The 21,188-nt window shown below is 46.0% G+C and overlaps 1 protein-coding gene across 1 annotated transcript in view; it reads left to right on the forward strand.

Moving 5' to 3' along the window:
* mettl15 (methyltransferase 15, mitochondrial 12S rRNA N4-cytidine) overlaps positions 1-17,624 on the forward strand; it is a gene marked incomplete at both ends in the record, with an annotated part of 121,352 nt that extends 103,728 nt beyond the window's left edge. The window contains 3 exons of the mRNA XM_084437406.1: positions 413-591; positions 16,728-17,166; positions 17,621-17,624. Of these exons, the coding sequence (XP_084293532.1) occupies positions 413-591; positions 16,728-17,166; positions 17,621-17,624 (622 nt within the window). The remainder of the gene's footprint in view (positions 1-412; positions 592-16,727; positions 17,167-17,620) is intronic.
* Between the last annotated feature and the right edge of the window lie 3,564 nt (positions 17,625-21,188).

Raw genomic sequence — 21,188 nt, forward strand, 5'->3', positions numbered from 1 at the left:
AGGAGGTTTTTATTGATTTCCTCTGTGACCTAACCTTTTACTCTGTTTGCCTTTCGTTCTTCAACACCTACTGGAACACATGATCTGTATCACACTGACGAATACTGCTGGATGTGCCCCCTCCACAGTTTGCGTCAAGTGAATGTATATTTCTTTCTACTGTATATTGTTTTTGTTTCTCCAAAGACATAGACACTTGTTGTCAGATCATAAAATGAACTAGCTAGTAAATATAGACATATGGCAAGTTCTTTTTCTCTCTCCATCTCTCTCTCTTTCTCTCTTTCTCTCCTTCAGCGGAGGAGCAGCCATGGAGGTTTTCAGCCGTGTCTGTCTAAGCCTCACCAGGCTTTGCCTCTGTCAGCAAGGATGTGACGTCAAGCTGCTTAATTGGGCTCTTCTCTGTGCGTAGGTACCCCGACATGCCCCTCGCCGCTGACGTGGTGAACGCCTTAGATCAACAGGCTCTTGCGTCGGTTCTCAGCGCGTACGGGGAGGAGAAGCACGCCAGGAAAATAGCCTCGGCCATTGTGGAGGCACGCAGCATATACCCCATCACCAGGACGCAGCAGCTGGCCAGCGTGGTGGCAGGTACCTCCCCTCCGTAGCTCCCTACTGCATTTTGGGGAGGCTGAGAGCGTAGCTGGGCAGGGAGGAGGAGGGGGGAGGAGAGGGGGGGGGTTGGTGCCTGGCTGGGTCTCCCTCTGGGACCTATTTGTCGGGGATGAATCACAACTGTGGGACTGAGCACATCCGTGTTTTGGATGCCTCTCCCTCCGGACCCTGATGCGATTACCATTAATAAAGAGGGGGGGGGGGGGCTGGTGTAGGGCTAGGGTAAGTATAGGGTTAGAGTTAGTGGGCTGGTCTAGGGCGCGGCTCACAGTCTGACCACACTGACTACCTTGTTGTTGTTGTTTTATTTCCCCCCTGCTCAAAAAGCCCCCAGTTCCTCCTCCCTCTCTCTTTTTCTTTTGATTTGTTTCCCTCCCTCCCTCATGTTATGCCCCTCCCCCGCATGCAGTGCTACCGTTCCCACACACACACACATGCGTTTCTATACACATTTTCCACACGTTTTCCACACACACACACACAGCTTGCTAAGGGTCTACATCGCCATTTTCTATGTGTGGGTCATTTTAGTGTGTCTTTTTTTCCCAGCCTGGAGAGCAGGGGGAGAGGTCCTCCTGGTGGGAGAGAGCAGGGGGGGAGGTCCTCCTGGTGGGAGAGAGCAGGGGGAGAGGTCCTCCTGGTGGGAGAGAGCAGGGGGAGAGGTCCTCCTGGTGGCAGGGCTGTGTGCGTCACTGTGGGAGAACAGGTGTGAAGGAGGGACGCTGTTTGATCTCTGAAGAGCATAGCGAGTCTCCACCCATGTTTATTCCAATCAGTCCAAGAGGTCCTGATTGGTGTGGGTCCCCGGGGGTCCTGATTGGTGTGGGTCCCAGGGGGTCTTGATTGGTGTGGGTCCCAGGGGGTCTTGATTGGTGTGGGTCCCAGGGGGTCCTGATTGGTGTGGGTCCCCGGGGGTCCTGATTGGTGTGGGTCCCAGGGGGTCCTGATTGGTGTGGGTCCCAGGGGGTCTTGATTTGTGTGGGTCCCAGGGGGTCCTGATTGGTGTGGGTCCCAGAGGGTCCTGATTGGTGTGGGTCCCAGGGGGTCTTGATTTGTGTGGGTCCCAGGGGGTCCTGATTTAGATAGGCTATAATATACATGTAAACCATTATAGTAACTGTAAAGTATGAGAAGCAATTGAAGTAATAGTGCTCAACGAGAAACCGAACAGATGTCAGTATACTTGAATGAATGTGTGTTCGACCTTGGCTTCGTGCATTTGCATAACACAATCATGCCGTTTTTGCCTCAGTTATTGCTTCAATATTCATTCTGAGGACGTTTGCACCCTCTCCCAGGCTGAGTGTACTGGAAGGCCTAATGAGCTGCCCGCCCCCCCACCACCACACATGACCGAGCGCTGGACTGGACAGAGGTTGAGAGACACCATAATTGGCGATTTCCCACCACTGTACTTTTCCCCAGGAATTAGGAACCTTTGGGGGTACTAGCTGTGTTCACCCCGGAGGAACCAGGGTCCAGGGGAAAGTACAGGGGAGCTAAATACCCCCCAGAAAGTCCCGTTGGCAGTGCTGAACATTTCTGATTGGCTGAGTACTGACAAAATGTTTCCAAACGGAATAAATCCCACAAATAAAAACACAAAACTGCTTTCCTACTGTTTCAATATTGCTGTAACTAAGACTTCTGTTGGAAAAATATTTTTCCCATGGACAGATTGAGGTTTATAAGTCCATGATGACAATCAAAACGCTTCTGTGTTTGACTGCTTAGAGCATGTCGCAGAGATTTCTCAAACTGAATCAATATCACGTATGAACACAAAACTGCTTTCTTACTTCAATCTTGTTGTAACTAAGACATCGTCTGGAAAAATTATATAATTGTCTTGAAAAGGATTTGGCTGATGCAATATCAAACTTCAGAAAAAAGAAAAGCAAGATATGAGGTCAAGACAGAAAGAGAGTGAGAAGGGAAAACAAATCATATTCACCTGTAGATGTTTTCATCGGTGTGGGTATATAAAATATTGAAAAATATTTCTAATAAAGTCTGGGCATTTTTGTGTTAATGTAGTGATAGTATACATGTACAGTAGAGGAATGAAAATTGATGAGTGGAAGAAAAAATGCCATTTAGCCTGTAGTGTCTCCCCTTCAAATCTATTTTGAAGATATAGACAACAGGCCAGTCATGCTCACCCTGGTCCCTTGTATTCATGTGACGTGTGCTGACCTGCCGTGAACGTCAGGGCGATGCGTCTGTTCACCAGTGACCAGCGGGAGAGGCTCCTCTGGGCATCGCCTCACCAGTACAGCCTGCCGGCCTCACCATTACAGCCTGCCGGCCTCACCAGTACAGCCTGCCGGCCTCACCAGTACAACCTGCCGGCCTCACCAGTACAGCCTGCCGGCCTCACCAGTACAGCCTGCCGGCCTCACCAGAACAGCCTGCCCGGCCATTAGCACAGTACAGCCTGCCGGCCTCACCAGTACAGCCTGCCCGGCCATTAGCACAGTACAGCCTGCCCGCCTCACCAGTACAGCCTGCCCGCCTCACCAGTACAGCCTGCCCGGCCATTAGCACAGTACAGCCTGCCCGCCTCACCAGTACAGCCTGCCCGCCTCACCAGTACAGCCTGCCCGGCCATTAGCACAGTACAGTGGGCTGGGGCATGCCTGCTACAGCTATAGCTTGATGGACATGGCTCGTGAGGATAACATGATTGATTATAGCCAGAGTGTGTCTACACACACACACACACACACACACACTCACTCTCTCTCCCAGCCCCCTCCCCTAACACTCACGTACAGTATGTGATGCATGTAGTTGGTCATGGCAGCTTGCCCTGTGACAGATGTACTGTCATTGTTAAATTTACAACATCTCAATCAGCAGCTGAATAGCATCCCCTCGGCCCCCTGATAGTCACTCATTTCCAGGCCTGGCTCTGGAAATACTATTTGAATTCCTCTCAATCACTGCAAAAGAGTATTTCCTAGTTACCCTAGTAACTACCCCACAGAGGGTCGTCAGGCTCTACCCCCCAGCACCGACAGTATCGATGATGTAATATCGCTTCCACTGCTGCATGCTTTCCTAAAGCATATGATTTATCAACCGGTAATTATGCAGTAGTCCTGGCCACCAGCCATCATGAATATAAACACAGCATGTATGCGACTGCATCTTAATGGTGCTCTCAGGTCCTGAAGTGAATCATGTCAAGCAGCTCAACACCGTCTGAGGTTACGTGTGGTGCCACGGTACTCACAGTGCATCGAGAAGTAATAGCGGTAATGTTCCTGTTGCAAAGCAAATACAGTAGCCTAGGTTGCTGGCGAATCAGAGACGAGCATGTAGAAACAAAGAGAGATGGCAACAGCTGGGTAGCAGTAGCCTGAACAGTATAAACAATTCGCCTGATGAGACGCAAGGGGAAATTATATTCATACAGCATCAATGTATCCTCCATTTGAAAACAGCAAATTGCTGAACACAATGCTGTTCTTGTCTCAGTAATGTGTCAGTTATTTGGTCCATTAGAAAGAGAAAATAAACACTTGTAAGGTTTGTCACACCTGCTTCCTCATCACACAGACTATGAAGAATTCTGTTGACTCCACCTGGTCAGAGGATCAGCGAGGTTGTCGACATAGTTGGGTACAATCGGTGGTTTTGGGTTATGGATTTCCCTGGTTTCTCCTTCCATATCTCCTCTCCCTCCCTCCATCTCCTTTCCCGTGGGTGTGGGACCTTGTAAGAATGAGTTAGAGAACAAGAGAGAGAGAGAGAGGAGGGAGATATGAGAGAGGGAGCAGGGCAGAGAACAGGCCAGATGGAGAGGGTGGAGAGAGACCGGGGGAGATGGTGAGAAGGAGGGAGAGCAGGACTTGGTGAGGCCTGGCTAGGGTTTGTGCAGCGTTTGTATTGATTGCTGGGTGAGTCACACCAAGTGCTGTTGAGTGCAAGAGGAGTGAAATGCCACTGCTTTCTGTTTCCATCCCGTTCCCTCTTTCTATTTGTCCCTTCATCTCTTTTTCCCCCCTTATCTCTTTGCCACGGCGATGCAACAGCATCCCATGGTGAGTCCCCGCAGATGCCAGGTTGGTCACTCAGTCAGACATGGACGAACGTGAGAGTCAGTCACTCAGTCAGACATGGACGAACGTGAGAGTCGGACATTTCGTGAGGCGCACGCCGCACAAGAACACCAGCCTTCACTAATGCTTCACGAATTTGCGAGGCAGTTTGTCTTCACAACTCCCCAACTCTTCCCTTTTTAATGCGTTCTCAGGTGTAGAATATTGCCTATTTGTTATGGTTTACACATAGCTCAATATCCTCATTGCAGTTTTCGTCCCCTCATCTCTTCCTCATACTGTAGTTCTCTATCCGTGTGTTTGTGTGCGTTTGTGTGGGATTAGTTGATTGGAGTCCACATGTGATAATGCAATTGATTGGACATGATTTGGAAAGGCACCGGTCTATTGTACTGTATGTAAAGTAGTAAACCCACAGTTGACAGTGCATGTGAGAGCCAAAACCAAGTCATAAAGTAGAGGAAATTGTCCATAGACCTTAAAGTGTATATTGCAGGTTGAATTTTTTAAGAGTTTTTTATGAATTTACATTTCTGAGCTTATGATTAGGCAAACTGTAACAAAAAAATAATTAAAAAAATCCATCTTTATATATAAAAACGACAAAAACATGGTGAAAAAGGTGCTTTTCTAAGACGCGCGCCAAAAACTATTTTTTTCATATTTCAGCGATGACGTATCTTGGGGGAGTCCTCTGACCCTGCAGGCTGTCACAGCGAACTGCGCAGTAGTAGTTTGGCGGTACAGCAGAGTAGTTAGCCAGTAGTCTTTAGTCAGTTGTCAAGTCAGTAAATTAGTATTAAGTAAGTGGTCAATAGGTTAGTCAGTATTCAGTAGGTCAGTTAATAGTCTGTTAGTAATCAGTGACATTAGGTCAGTCAGCTAGTAGTTTTAGTCAGCAAGGTCGGGCGGCTGGCGGTTCTTAGCTAGCTAGGTAGCTAGCTAACTGTTAGCTAGCTAATGAGCTAGGGCTTTCTTTAGCTTTCCTTTTTAATAAATTTTGTCTGCCTTCTGTCCATCATGGTGAAGTATTGCGTTTGTGGAGGCTGCACAAACTCTAGTCTATCTGGACATAGAGTTCATACTTTTCCCAAGAATAGGAAAAGTCTGTGCACTTTCCGTGCGTGGGTGCGTTTTGTCCAAATGAGGAGATGGGACTTCACCGGAGCATCAGCGACGAAGAACGTGGTTGTTTGCGGTGCGCACTTTACACTGGATGATTATATTCCCGGTGATATGATGGAGTGTGAGAAGGGATTTCGCCACCAGAACCGGGTGAGACTGACAGTGGGTGCAGTTCCCTCGCTGCATGCAGCAGCTTCGTCGGCTCCACCATCAGCTCGGCCAACCCCGCCTAGACCAGGACACCGAGGTTCAGCTCAACCCCGCCTAGACCAGGACACCTAGTTTCAGATTAACCCCGCCTAGACCAGGACACCGAGGTTCAGCTCAACCCCGCCTAGACCAGGACACCGAGGTTCAGATCAACCCCGCCTAGACCAGGACACCGAGGTTCAGATCAACCCCGCCTAGACCAGGACACCGAGGTTCAGATCAACCCCGCCTAGACCAGGACACCGAGGTTCAGCTCAATGAAAGCGGGAACTGTGCAGAGTGAGTTGTTTTCCAACGTTTGCAAACTTCCAAATTGTCAGCATAATGTGACATTACTAATTGTTGTAAGGCGTAATTGTTCACCATTGTTTGCTTACATTATGTTACGGACTGGTAAACGCCTGTAGCCTGTACGGTGTCCGTGGTATACATGCAGAAATTAGCGCGGTAGTGCACAAGGGATTATTTCACTCGCCACCACTATCAGGGAAACGAGATGCAGTTAGTGTTGCCATCCATATCAGCTGTGCCACCAGAGGTTGTTGCAATTATTAGTTGAAGTGTACAGCTTGGTGATTTTGTTAGCACAGCTAGCCAGCCAATACATTTTTAATGTATTAAAGGACAATGCTCGTTTTTGACAACCTGGACCTTATTTACGACATATTATAAGACGTTTGACTCACCGATATCACTTTGGTGTAATTCGGAGGCCTGTAGAAGAAATTTAAAATCCAGCGCGAGCCAGTATATCCATGTAATGGCGGTGGTCGGGGCACCGAGAATGCAGTTTCTAAAAATCTATTTTCTGCCGCTAAACGGTTGTTTTCATCAATCTGTCTTTATGAATCGCTAGTTGTGCTTACATAGAGCGTAGGCCTGTTTTGGTTTTTCACATGCCTCTGTAATATGATCTTTAGAAACGTCTTTAGACACGAAATAGCTTCCTCACTTGCTCCAGCACGCATGCGCACAGCGTGCTGGAGCAACGATTGCTCTATTTACTCTGTTTTCCTCAGCTTGTCAGTTGTCAACAAATGCATGTGAGAGGCGTAACAGGCGTCTCTCAGCGTTTTACGACAATGTTACTGCGGTTGTAATGGCTCTAGTGGCCTTTAGGGGCCGCTAAAATGCACAAAACTGGACCGCTACATAATGGGGCTTTAAAGACATCTGGGGAAAAAATGCATCATTGATGGTCCCAAGAACACAGTGGCCTCCATCATTCTTAAATGGAAGAAATTTGGAACCACCAGTTTGGACTCTTCCTAGAGCTGGCCGCCCGGCCAAACTGAGTAATCAGTGGAGAAGGGCCTTGGTCAGTGAGGTGACCAAGAACCTCATGGTTACTCTGACAGAGCTCCAGTGTTCCTCTGTGGAGATAGAAGAACCTTCCAGACAACCATCTCTGCAGCGCTCCACCAACCAGGCCTTTATGGTAGAGCAGCCAGACAGAAGCCTCTCCTCAGTAAAAGGCTCATGACAGCCCGCTTGGAGTTTTGCCAAAAGGCACCTAAAGAACTCTCAGACCATGAGAAACAAGATTCTCTGGTCTGATGAAACCAAGATTGAACTCTTTGGCCTGAATGCCAAGAGTCCCATCTGGAGGAAACCAGGCACCGCTCATCACCTGGCCAACACCATCCCTACGGTGAAGCATGGTGGTATCATCACCTGGCTAATACCATCCCTACAGTGAAGCATGGTGGTATCATCACCTGGCCAACACCATCCCTACGGTGAAGCATGGTGGTATCATCACCTGGCTAATACCATCCCTACAGTGAAGCATGGTGGTATCATCACCTGGCTAATACCATCCCTACAGTGAAGCATGGTGGTATCATCACCTGGCCAGCACCATCCCTACGGTGAAGCATGATGGTATCATCACCTGGCTGATACCATCCCTACAGTGAAGCATGGTGGTATCATCACCTGGCCAGCACCATCCCTACGGTGAAGCATGGTGGTATCATCACCTGGCTGATACCATCCCTACAGTGAAGCATGGTGGTATCATCACCTGGCTAATACCATCCCTACAGTGAAGCATGGTGGTATCATCACCTGGCCAGCACCATCTCTACAGTGAAGCATGGTGTTTTTCAGCGGCACGAAGCGGGAGACTAGTCAGAATCGAGTGGAAGATGAACGGAGCAAAGTGCAGAGAGATCCTTGATGAGAACCTGCTCGAGAGTGCTCATGACCTTACCCACAGCCAAGGCAATGAAGGAGTGGCTTCGGGACATCCCCGAGTGGCCCAGCCAGAGCCCAGACTTGAACCCGATTGACCATCTCTGGAAAGACCTGAAAATAGCGATAAATAATAGTGATGCTCTCCATCTAACCTAACAGAGCTTGAGAGCCTGATAATTGAAATCTCATAATCTTCCTTTAACACTATCAGCCAGAGGATGATGTTTTTAACAAAGTAGGCTAGTGTATATTGAAGTACCTACTTACTTAATCCTCTTTGTTCCTTGAGGAGCATAAGGCTGCAACGATCTGGAGACATCTATTGTGGAACGCATTTATCTTCTTCATGGTAAATGGACTGCACTTATATAGCGCTTTTCCACCTTAGTGGCACTCAAAGCGCTTTACAATGGCCTCTCATTCACCCATTCACACACACATTCACACACCAATGGCGGTAGCTGCCATGCAAGGTGCCAACGTGCTCATTGGGAGCAATTTGGGGTTAGGTGTCTTGCTCAAGGACACTTCGACATGTGGACAGTCGGAGCTGGGATTCGAACCACTGACCCTTCGATCATTGAATGACCCGCTCTACCAACTGAGCTACAGCCGCCCCCATGTGATGTCACTCAACAACTCGCCAGCTTTCTGAGCTGTACAGCAGAACTGACTTAACATTGCTGTTATACAATCTGATCTTGGTTTTTAGGCTCTAGGCTACTTCTTTGACTTCCAGATATGAAGGATTTCAAATGCACTGCAAGCTTTCCCAAACCTTAGGCTGATGTCTTTACTGCACATATTATATGTTGAAGTACATGGGATTTATTGATTTATTTTTTACCGTGGTATTGAATTGGGTATAGAGAATGGTGGAATTTCACTGGTATTAGTATTGACTACTAAATGTTTGGTATGGTGACATCCCTTGCTATGGGAATTAATCTGTCTAACACCGTGTCCTAACTACACGCGACGCGAGCGAGCGTCAGCGACAAAATGCGTTCCATTGCTTTGTTTTCTATTGTTATGTCCTAACTGGACGCGAGCGACGCAGCGCGAAGCGGCGCGACGTTTTAACTGCCCTTTTGACGCTCGCCCTGTTCCTATTTTCCTCCTGTCGCTCGCGTTGACAGGCGTTCATTCTTCAGTTGGGAATATAGACAAATGACGTAACAGAACAGGACATTTAACGGTTTCAGTTAGGACAGCAAGCATGCGATGTCGCGTTCTGTTGCTCGCGTCGCAAGCAGTTAGGACACGGTGTAAGAGTATGATTAGCTGCGCCGTGGCCTTCAATCCGCGATCCACGCTTGTTATATCTCCCTCTCCTTTTTTCCCTCCCTCCCTCCCTCCCTCGCTCTATCCCTTTTTTTTGTTCTTCTCTCTTGTACATGTGGGCTGGACCTCCATGTGAAGTTTAGGACTGAGCACCGTTATTACATCCACCCATCCATAGTCATCCGCTTATTCGAGGTCGGGTCACGGAGGCAGCAGTTCCAACAGGGGGCCCCAGACATCCCTTTCCCTAGCAACATCAACCAGCTCTGTACCGCCCCCCCCCCCGCTGCCTCGTCCCATGCCTGGAACACATTCCCTAGGGAGGTGCCCAGGAGGCATCCTCAATAGATGCCCAAATCACCTCAACTGGCTCCTTTCGATGCAAAGGAGCAGCGGTTCTACTCCGAATCTCTCACGGATGACTGAACATCTCACCCAATCTCTCAGGGAGACACCAGCCACCCTCCTGAGAGAACTCATCTCAGCCACTTGTATCCTTGATCTCGCTCCTTCGGTCATGACCCACCAAAGATGTTTGCTTGAACAGCAAATAAATAAACTTGATATTTATCTATCTTAGAGGTCTGTGAGGGCCTGAAAGGTCGGCCCCACCCCGGGCCAGGCCCTTGACCATCAGGCCTGGCTCCACCCTAGCCGACAAGTTAAGAAATTACTCAGCCTGAGCCCGACTTAAGCCCGAACACAATATAACGATGTGATGACATGTCGCTCAAACACACACACAAAGGCTACAATGTAGCAGCTGCATTCGGTGTATGGCGGTGTCGAGGTGAGTATCAGAAACAAAGTAGTAGGCAAGTATCTTAAGAAGAAAAGAAATGTCTTTCTCACGTAATAGCCAAACATAAGGCTTCTGTACGTGCATTAATGTCACTTTACCAAGCATGCAGAAAACACTCAAAGTCTCACCAATGCGCTGTGAGCAACGTACAGAATCGGCCACCTGGCCCCCCGTCGCCAGGCAGCACGAGCACGGTCCTCTGCTCTGTAGCTGTAGCCCAGCGTTCTGCTGTCTTCTCTCTCAGCATCGCTAAGCATCCGCAACTGGCTGGATTTAGGTCACAGGAACATTTGTGAAGTGGACAAATCTCAACTTTCTTTCTTACCCACTCCAGATGATGCTGACTGATGCTGGCCTGGTAGAAGATAAATAGATGTACTTATTCATCCCAAAGGAAATGTTAACTACCCAGTAGCATAACAAATACAATAGGCTAACAGACACAATAATAAATAAAAATCTAGGCTTTCTGGTATGGGATGTCAGTGCTCGTCGGCTGCCAGTGACGTGTTAACCTCCCAGGCCTCAACACAACAAGATCCAAGGTTGGATAGCGACTGCCTTCCAACTCCCATTGGGCTTCGTAAAAGGAGCGTAGGGGGGACACATCCGTCGGGGGGACACATCCGGGGGGACACGTCGGGGAGACACATCGTTGGTGCGCTGGATCTCTCCACAGCTGTGCAGCTCCTCTCGTAGCTCAGGATATATCGCCTTGACAGACTCGAGAGTGAGAAACTGTCTTAAACTAATGTCTTTACAGCTAGGCCTCTGGGACTGTTTCAGACAACTCTGTCATGTCTAGGGCATGTCACATGACGTATTACAGACATGATCTTGACAGTCCGGGTGCTGATACGGTCTGAGCGTAGCAACAATACTGGACCCCTGGTCTGTCACTCACACCACATCACAGAAGCTTCGAGCCAAGGACTGACACGAGCTGTTGCTGCAATTCTGTGCAATATTGCAATATTGGTAGCTGTTTTAGCCTCTTCATGGCGGTGGTGTGTACGTTAGTCTTCAGCTGGTAATCTGCAGTGGCATAGCGGCATGTGATCGCCATGCTGCTGACTTCCATGCTAGTCGTCCGTCCACATGGCAGTTGTCCTCCCACCATTAACAGAGCTCAGTACCTCTTTTAACTCTATCTAGTATTTTTCTGTGATGCTGCCATGTCAAAACATTGGCGAGAGATAGTCGTGGGGTTAGGCACTACTTTTTCAGCAGACAAACGTCTGTTTGTTGCTCCTTTGTGAATCCTGGTCCAGCCACTGTTTGAAATGGTCTGATGTCCTCACAGCAGAAATCCACGCACTTTGCCGTGACGTGTAATCTAACGTTAGCTGGCACTGGCTTGGAGAAAATGTTGAAAGTTGACATTGAAAGTTGTCGTTGGCTTGCGCTAACATTAGCCATGGCGCTGGTGCATCCAGAGTCAGCATGCCTTTGCAAATGGGATGAACCGGTTTTCTTGCTATCGTAGGCTAGGATAGTACTGCAATTTCTGCACTGTACATGACCAATAGGTTTGTTTTCCGCATTTGTAATGATGTTGAAATGCTTCCATAATGCAGCTTTCCCAGATGCATTGGGGACTTTGAAAAGCTCTCCCTTTGCTAGTTGAGCTTTTAGCTTGTCCATCTCAACAACACTATGTTACGTGTGTGGAGCCCAAGCCTGACCTCAACCCTAGCTATGCATTAAATATTCGTCCCAAACCCAACCATAATCTGTCTATGTTGTTGGGCCCCTCGGGCTGGAAAAGTCCTGGAAAACGATCTCTAGAAACGGTGGGAACCCCTGGGATACATACTTATACAGATATCGCTCCATATTCACCCAGACATCTCTCCCTATTCACCCAGATATATCTCCATATTCACCCAGACATCTCTCCCTATTCACCCAGATATCTCTCCATATTCACCCAGACATCTCTCCATATTCACCCAGATATATCTCCATATTCACCCAGACATCTCTCCATATTCACCCAGACATCTCTCCATATTCACCCAGATATATCTCCATATTCACCCAGACATCTCTCCATATTCACCCAGACATCTCTCCATATTCACCCAGACATCTCTCCATATTCACCCAGACATCTCTCCATATTCACCCAGACATCTCTCCATATTAGGTTGAAAGAACTGCTTACTCTTCAGAAGGTTACAGGAAATACTCTGTGGTGAAAATCCCTTTAGTATAGTTTGATTATATTGGCTTGATTAAATGTTTATTTGAATGTATTTTGATGTTTTCATAATCTGTGGGAAGTGGTGGAGTGGTGCAGTCAGTGGAGAGCATCTCAGAGAAGTCAGTCCCACCCCCCCAGGACATCCACATCAGACAGGGCGAGACCAAGTCCCACCCCCCCCAGGACATCCACATCAGACGGGGCGAGACCAAGTCCCACCCCCCCCAGGACATCCACATCAGACGGTGCGAGACCAAGTCCCACCCCCCCAGGACATCAACATCAGACGGGGCGAGACCAAGTCCCACCCCCCCAGGACATACGACGATATCAGGCTTGCTTTGATTGCGCTGCCGATAAAGCTGAAGCCTTGCTAACAATCTTCTTAGATGACGCACATTAATATGCACATTATCTGTAACGCGTAATGGCAAGGCACACAACTATTTCAGCCTGTGTCCGGCCTTGATTGAATAGAAATGTCACACGCTGTCCTGTAGGCTATTTATAGGCCCGTGTTTTGTTATCTCGAGATCTCGAGAAAATGATCCCGTTATCTCGAGAAAACAAATTAAATTATCTCGTTATCACAAGAAAACAAAGTTTGGTTATCTCGAGATCTCGAGAAAATTATTTCGTTATCACGAGAAAACAAATAAAATTATCTCGTTATCACGAGAAAACGGTGGGAAAGAAATGTATGAATGCATGGCCGCTTAGGGCTTCCGTAGAATATACACTCTGTGAATATTCATGTAAATATACATACCATATATTTTATAGACAAGGTACGGTGCATACATAAATCATATAATATAGTTACCTATTTAACTCAAGTGTAAAAATTTATCTGTATATTATTTTTGTATTCCGGTAGATTTAACATCCATATAGATTCAACCCATGTGAATTATTCTGTGCATATGTTTTCAGCTCTTTGAATTCTAGCACATATTTTGTAACTGTGTTTTAGTTACTTACTTAAAGCAATACATAGCGTTTTCTCCGGTTTACTCAGAACTGCGCCCCCACAGGCTCTGCGAGTAAGTGCACTGTCGTACTGTCGTAACGTTATCAGATTGTCTTTTTCTTTTTCTGGCTTCCTCCATGTTTCGCTTCGGTTTTCTCACCTCCGCCATGATATCATTGAGCTAAAAAACGCATGATATCCATAGACAACAACGTTGCATATGCACACTTTGACTGAATGCTGCGTCCCGGGGGCGCAAGTTTTAAAAGGTTATAAATGTCAATGTATTATCTTTCTGAGTAGACTGTTTGGACGGTTCAGCTTACTTTTAGTAAATCTAATTGGAGAATTAGCACCAGACATGTTTGTAAAGGTCCAAATATTGTGATGTATTGCGGCTGTAGCTCAGTTGGTAGAGCGGGTCATTCAATGATCGAAGGGTCAGTGGTTCGAATCCCGGCTCCGACTGTCCACATGTCAAAGTGTCCTTGAGCAAGACACCTAACCCCAAAATTGCTCCCAATGAGCAGGTTAGCACCTTGCATGGCAGCTACCGCCATTGCTGTGTGAATGTGTGTGTGAATGGGTGAATGAGAGGCCATTGTAAAGCGCTTTGAGTGCTGCTAAGGTGGAAAAGCGCTATATAAGTGCAGTCCATTTACCATTTACCATTTAATTACTTCTCTTTACTGTACTATTAGGGGTGCTGCCAGGGATTTGGGGCCCCATGAAAAGAAAGGGCCCCACTGGTGGTGTATCTTTCATTTGTACATTGCGGGGACACAATAAGCCGGGGGTCTGGGGATCCTCCTCCAGGACATTTTGAGTGTCACACTTCATTTCCTGCATTCTGTTGAATTTATATGCACCAGTGCCTTTTCTGCATCAATTTATGGTGGAAATGTCTTTATGTAAAGGAAAACACAGGCACCAGGCTATCAGGCATTCATGGCTTTCAAATATTTATTCTCCTGTAGATCAATGTTGTTATTCTCATATAATATTGCCCCTGATGAGTCAGATCAGCATCAGTTTATTGCCATGGTTATTTACACATACAGTACTGAACCCACATATCCAGTAGTGGGGATCGGTGGAGGCTGGGGACTCACGACTGTGAGGACAGGAGGGAGAGATGTGACCCCCGTCCGGGGGAAATTTAAATATTACTTTCAAATGGCTTTTCCAATCGATTTTATCATGAGGGTGTAGGAATTTCAATTTAATTTCAATGGAAAGCATTGGAATTTTTATTTTCTCCCTCAGACCTTTTCAAGTGTCTCGTTTGCTCCTGCTGCTGTCCTGTCTCTGTAGAGCATAATGTAGAACAGGCACTAAGCTCAAATAAAAAGATTTGCCCAATGTAGTACAATATCTGATATTGATCTCTGGGTCACATGACATGGGAGCTATTGACAAAAGAATAGCAATTTCTCATGTGTAATTTGCTTACGGTCCCCAACCATTTGCATTGACTACTAAGTGGCAGGTTGATTTACCAGTCATTTTAGCACTGCTACTGTCATAGTATCAAGTCCATGATCGACTGACTGCCTGTAGGTTAGTTCCCCTTGTTAATGGAAGACTCATGTCCAAGATTGCTCTGTTTCATCTCACTTTCTTTGTAGTTTGATCTCTGAAAATGCACTCCCTCGACAATCTCGATGGACACAACCGAAAAACCTCAGCCAGCCTAATGCTGATTTTTTTTGGTCTCAAGATTCATGATATTTTATTGGCCATGTACAGTATATGGTACACACATACTAGTATTAGAATTTGTCTAGGGTAATAGGGTGATTTGATGTGATCAAAATTCTCTTGTCATCCCTATTCCTAGCCCTACAGAATCCTTGAGCAGACCCAAGTGTTAGCTAGGCTAACGTTAGCTGTTAACTCCCTTACCTTACCTCAACTTTCAATCTTTATCTTCCTGGTGATGTAGAATTTTGATTATGGTTGTATGTGGAGTTGGTCATCCAGCAGTCTTGATCCTCACCTTTCTGCATAATCCAAACTGTAGAATGGCTGTGATAACAAATCATCCACAAAATGTTCTTCCTTTGCCAGCTGCAACCCTCCTCCAAATCCAGTCTCTTCGTTAGCAGAGCTGCTAACATTACCACAAGCTAACTGTTGCTGGTTAACGCAAGCTGGCTGCTCGATAAAAGAAAAGGAAACGTTAATCTGAATCAGAAAAAAAAGGAAATTTGGACAACTTCCTCTGCGTCCATGGACCAGTCTCCAAATAAAATGTATTTTAAGTGATGTAGTAGTAGTTCACTCACAATGTGCACATTGTTTGATGGGAAGGTCACAAAGACAAAGGTTTTGGACTGGCATAAAGTTCTCAACCCAAAGAATGCAGCAATACCCAACATGTCCTGCTCACATGCACGTGCACACGCACAGACAATACCAAACATGTCCTGCTCACATGCACGTGCACACGCACAGAGACAATACCAAACATGTCCTGCTCACATGCACGTGCACACGCACAGAGACAATACCAAACATGTCCTCACATGCACGTGCACACACACAGACAATACCAAACATGTCCTCACGTGCACATGCACACGCACAGACAATACCAAACATGTCCTGCTCACATGCACGTGCACACGCACAGACAATACCAAATATGTCCTCACGTGCACGTGCACACACACAGACAATACCAAACATGTCCTGCTCACGTGCACGTGCACACAGAGACAATACCAAACATGTCCTGCTCACATGCACGTGCACACACAGAGACAATACCAAACATGTCCTGCTCACGTGCACGTGCACACACAGAGACAATACCAAACATGTCCTCACACACACGTGCACACACACAGAGACAATACCAAACATGTCCTCACATGCACGTGCACACGCACAGACAATACCAAACATGTCCTCACTTGCACGTGCACACACAGACAATACCAAACATGTCCTCACGTGCACGTGCACACAGAGACAATACCAAACATGTCCTGCTCACGTGCACGTGCACACGCACAGAGACAATACCAAACATGTCCTGCTCACGTGCACGTGCACACACACAGAGACAATACCAAACGTCCTGCTCACGTGCACGTGCACACAGAGGCACGACATGCATTCATGGGCGGAGGTCTGGTCTCTCTGAGCACCATTTCTAGTTGTGAATGAATATGAGTGTGAAACGTAGAACCCAAACAAGTTATTAAAGCTTAGGCTCTCTATTTTCTTTCTTTTCTCTCTCAGGATCCTTTCCAGCCTCCGCTCTCTATGCTCGTAAAGACCGCCTACAGCGGCCGTCGCACGTGGCGACCAAGACGTTCCAGGCACTGCGAATGTTTGTCAACGATGAGCTAAACGAGCTCCACGCCGGCCTCCGTGCGGCCCAGACGGTCCTCAGGTCCGGCGGCCGGCTGTGTGTGCTGACCTTCCACTCCCTGGAGGACCGCCTGGTCAAACGCTTCCTGCAGGGAGAGGACCTGGCAGCCCCCCGCCGACACAGCCTCCACCAGATGATCCGGCGCGGAGAAGGTGGGGAGGAGGAGGAGGAGGAGGAGGAGAGCAGGGATGGAGGGAGGGCCAGTGCTCACTGGGTGGCCCTGCAGAGAGTTATCAAGCCCCAGATGGAGGAGCTGATGAGGAACCCCAGAGGGCGCTCGGCCAAACTCAGGGCAGCAATCAGAAGGTGATGCTGGAAACCTTTCACCCTCCACCAATCAAAACCTACTCTTGTTGACTTCTGTGAAACACCAGACGGGGTATGGTCTAATGATGTAGAAGCGCACTGATGTTATTCTTCTGGTCCTTCCTGCTTCTAGTATTGAGTATTTCTTTGATATATTTGTCTTTTTGTCCCTTTTTTTTTTTTGTCACTTTTTGTCTGAGTGAATCAATAGGAATGGATTTAAGAAAAGAGATATTGTGGCCTCGTCCCCGTTCCTTACAGCCCCCCTCCCCCCACCCACATGACTAGGCTTAATCTGTGTCTAGGGCCCCTTAGATTACCATAGATTACCATGCTAGGTGAACATTCATCTTGTCAACATTCATCTCCCAGCGCACCTACGTTACTTTCTGTGCGAGTTGACTTGGATAAACTCTGGCAATAAAAGCTCTGTTTCTTGTGTTTTCCCCAACAGATGAACCCAGAACTCTGCTCTTTTTACTAATTGATAAACCAGAACTGTGTTTACACCAACACAGGACAGAAGGGCAGCATGTCCTGTAGTGTTCAGTTGCTCTTCTGAACACACAGACTGCAGCCCTCTCCATGTTCACTGCTGTGTAATGGTGACATCTCTAGGGCCAGGCTAGTAGCTCTAGGGCCAGGCTAGTAGCTCTAGGGCCAGGCTAGTAGCTCTAGGGCCAGGCTAGTAGCTCTAGGGCCAGGCTAGTAGCTCTAGGGTCAGGCTAGTAGCTCTAGGGTCAGGCTAGTAGCTCTAGGGCCAGGCTAGTAGCTCTAGGGCCAGGCTAGTAGCTGTGTAATGGTGACCGCTCTAGGGCCAGGCTAGTAGCTCTAGGGCCAGGCTAGTAGCTCTAGGGCCAGGCTAGTAGCTCTAGGGCCAGGCTAGTAACTGTGTAATGGTGACCGCTCTAGGGCCAGGCTAGTAGCTGCAGTAGAACTTGTAACAGTACTGTACCGCATGAATCAGTAATGTGTTGAAATACCAAGTGAGTCAAGCGTCGTCAGAAGAAGGGGTGATTGGTAAATGACTGTTGTGTTCTTGAGCCTTCTCCTCCAACTGCCAGCAGATGAAGTGTTCTGATCTTTAGTATTTGACTTTGTGTATTTGTAATTGCTCCATCAAAGAGGATCAACACTTTTCCCCCTCCTTCTGGCGTTTCTGTACACTCTAAATATACCCATCTTGTTACCTTGGAAACTAAACGGAACAAGTAGCATCTAACTGCGCCTAAATGGGTGTTCTGTTTTAACCTGGTGTGAAATCATCCTGGTATATTGAGAGCTCAGAAGCCCCTCCTTCTGATGTCGATTGACGTCACACTGCAAAGTTGACTTGTTTCTGTCAGCACTCCGCTACTTCCGGGTGGTCATAACAGTATGGTTTACAAAATCTTGCATGTTTTGTTGAATTTCATGGTTATTGTTTCTGCTTCATTTCACATTAAGAGTTAAGCTATTTTTATATACTTACATAGTACATATGTCAACTACCCGAGGCCACTCGTATTCCTGCTAAACTCTTCTCCTGATGTGTAGTTCCTGTGTGTGCGGTCGTGTACGAGGGAATGTATATGTGACTCAGGCGTGCAGGGGAAGATGTGCAGAAGGGAAGAGCGTCAATAAATGAGACTCACCTGCGACTGCATGTTCTCAATTACCATGGAAACAGTGTCTTAAGTAAACAGTCATTGTGATAAGTCACCCTATCATTATATAGTCATGGATCAGTGGAGAACTCACTACAGACTACTGGGAAGTTGTTGATCAGTTCACAGAAATGCTACCAAAAAGGGTGTGTTGGTTAAGTTGCCATAGGAACAAACGCAAATGTCTTTAACTTGCCTCTTCCTTCTGAGAAAAGTTTTTTTTTTAAAGAACAAAAGTGATGGAATGCATTCCTGTTCCAATATTTCATTTTTTGTGATCAACATTTTTTTATGTATTTTTTATTTTACAAACACAACAAGAACAGAACAAGAAGATATGAGCAACAATATGCACAAACAAAAATAGAAAACCACGCACATACACACACACACACAAACACCCACCCGCCCACCCACACATACACACACACAAACACCCACCCACCCACACACACATACACACATACACACACACACACACACACAGACCACAACATTCAACTACATGAGCAGGCACACCCAAAACAACCCTCCCCACCCCACAGGTCCAGCCCACCAAATAAATACAGAAATGAATAAAATCATCGAACAGCTCAATAAATTGCAGAATCAACATAGGCTATACAAATTAACTGTCACAAACCAGTAGTAGGATAATAATAATAATAATAGTATACAATAATAAAAAAAAAAGAATAAAATAATATACTGAAATGGATCAGTCGCCCAACTGCATGGCTTCAATAAAGGAGGACCATAAACTAATAGTTTCTACTTTCGCACCATGCATACGAGCCACTGACATTTCCAGATTGGCCAGGTCTGCTGCCGAGGACACCCACTGTTCAATCAATCAATCAATCAAAGCTTTATTTGTATAGCGCATTTCATACCCACTGTTGATAGGACAAAGTGTGTGGGGCCTTCCATCTCTGCACTATCATATATATATATATATATATATATATATATATATATATATATATAATTTCTGTTTTGATTAACTGGTGAGATCTAGATGGATAAATAAAGGACCAATCAAACTAGAAGAGCACTCGAGAGCGCATACCTCCTCCTGTGATGCATGTCGTTAGCATGTTCATTGACATTAGGGTGCCGATACCTAAGGAGACTAATGTAAAATAATAATAATAATAATAATTACTAGAAAATTGCAGAAAATCGCATACAATTGCAGAAAATCACCTGCAGAAAATGCGTGTGAATGATGAGCAGCTGAATGGAATAGCAAAAGCATTGCTGAAAATGCATGAATGTGAAAAATCTGATATGTCAAATCACATTGCACAGCTGAAAAACCTGGAAGCTGAAAAACCTGGAAGCTGAAATGTGAAACTGGCAGAATTGGAAGCTGAACTGCATTACCTAAAGAAGCTAAGAACTTAAATACTTAATACTTTTCAGCCTGAGTAGTTTAAGCTTTGAATCAAGCCGATAGCTTGAAAAATTAGCAAGTTGCAAGCATTGCTGAAAATGCATGACCTCCTTCAGACTGAGATTGATAAATTAGACTATTGATGAAGGTTATCTGTTTCCCTGTACAGAACAGGGTGGTTCCCCATATACACGTTGATTTAATGTATTAAATACATATTCTTTCACAGTCATATTTCCATGATAGTAACCCTTAGAATGCTACATATGTTATCTCCATCAGCGTATGCCATTACCTTAGTCAGATTCCTAGCATGTGTAACCATATACATGGCGAGTAAACTGATCTTTAATCTTGAAAATTAAGGGGATACTCAACAGTTGAATAGGATTTTTTTTTCCTTTAAAGATATCCGCATGACTTTTTACCAGTTTAATCTTCACATCAAGTGAAATATTTTTTTGTATTACACTTTCTCTCTCAAAAAAAGTTTAGGTATGCAAATTAGGCAATGCCTCATTAAATATGGGTACATTTGCATATATTTCGGTACCTACTATCTAAACAATGGATAAAGTCAGGCTTAAAGTTTTACTTTTGTTTTGACAATATACTAAAAACTTAAATATGTACAGCTGGGTTTGTGAATACAAGCTTATTTTCAAAAGATATTGAAAAAAGACTGCATACACTCATTAAAAATACTTTTTGGGCATATTTTTAGACAGGAAATGCAACCTAAAATGAAAAGACAACAAGATATTCACAATTCCAGCTGTAAATATCTGCAGAATACATCTGAGAATCAGTATGTAAAGTTTAGTGAATGCACCTGCCCTGGAAGTTGAGATAGCAGGTACAGAGTGATGTAATTTTAAGAAATTTTAAGAAATGGCTGATAAAGATAAGCATCATGAATTCAGATGTTCATTTCACAGGTATAACAATTTGAAAAATAGCAGTTTTTAATCAAGTCTTGC

The sequence above is a fragment of the Borostomias antarcticus genome (genome assembly GCF_949987555.1).
Source record: "Borostomias antarcticus genome assembly, chromosome: 4".
Taxonomy (NCBI): Eukaryota; Metazoa; Chordata; class Actinopteri; order Stomiiformes; family Stomiidae; genus Borostomias; species Borostomias antarcticus.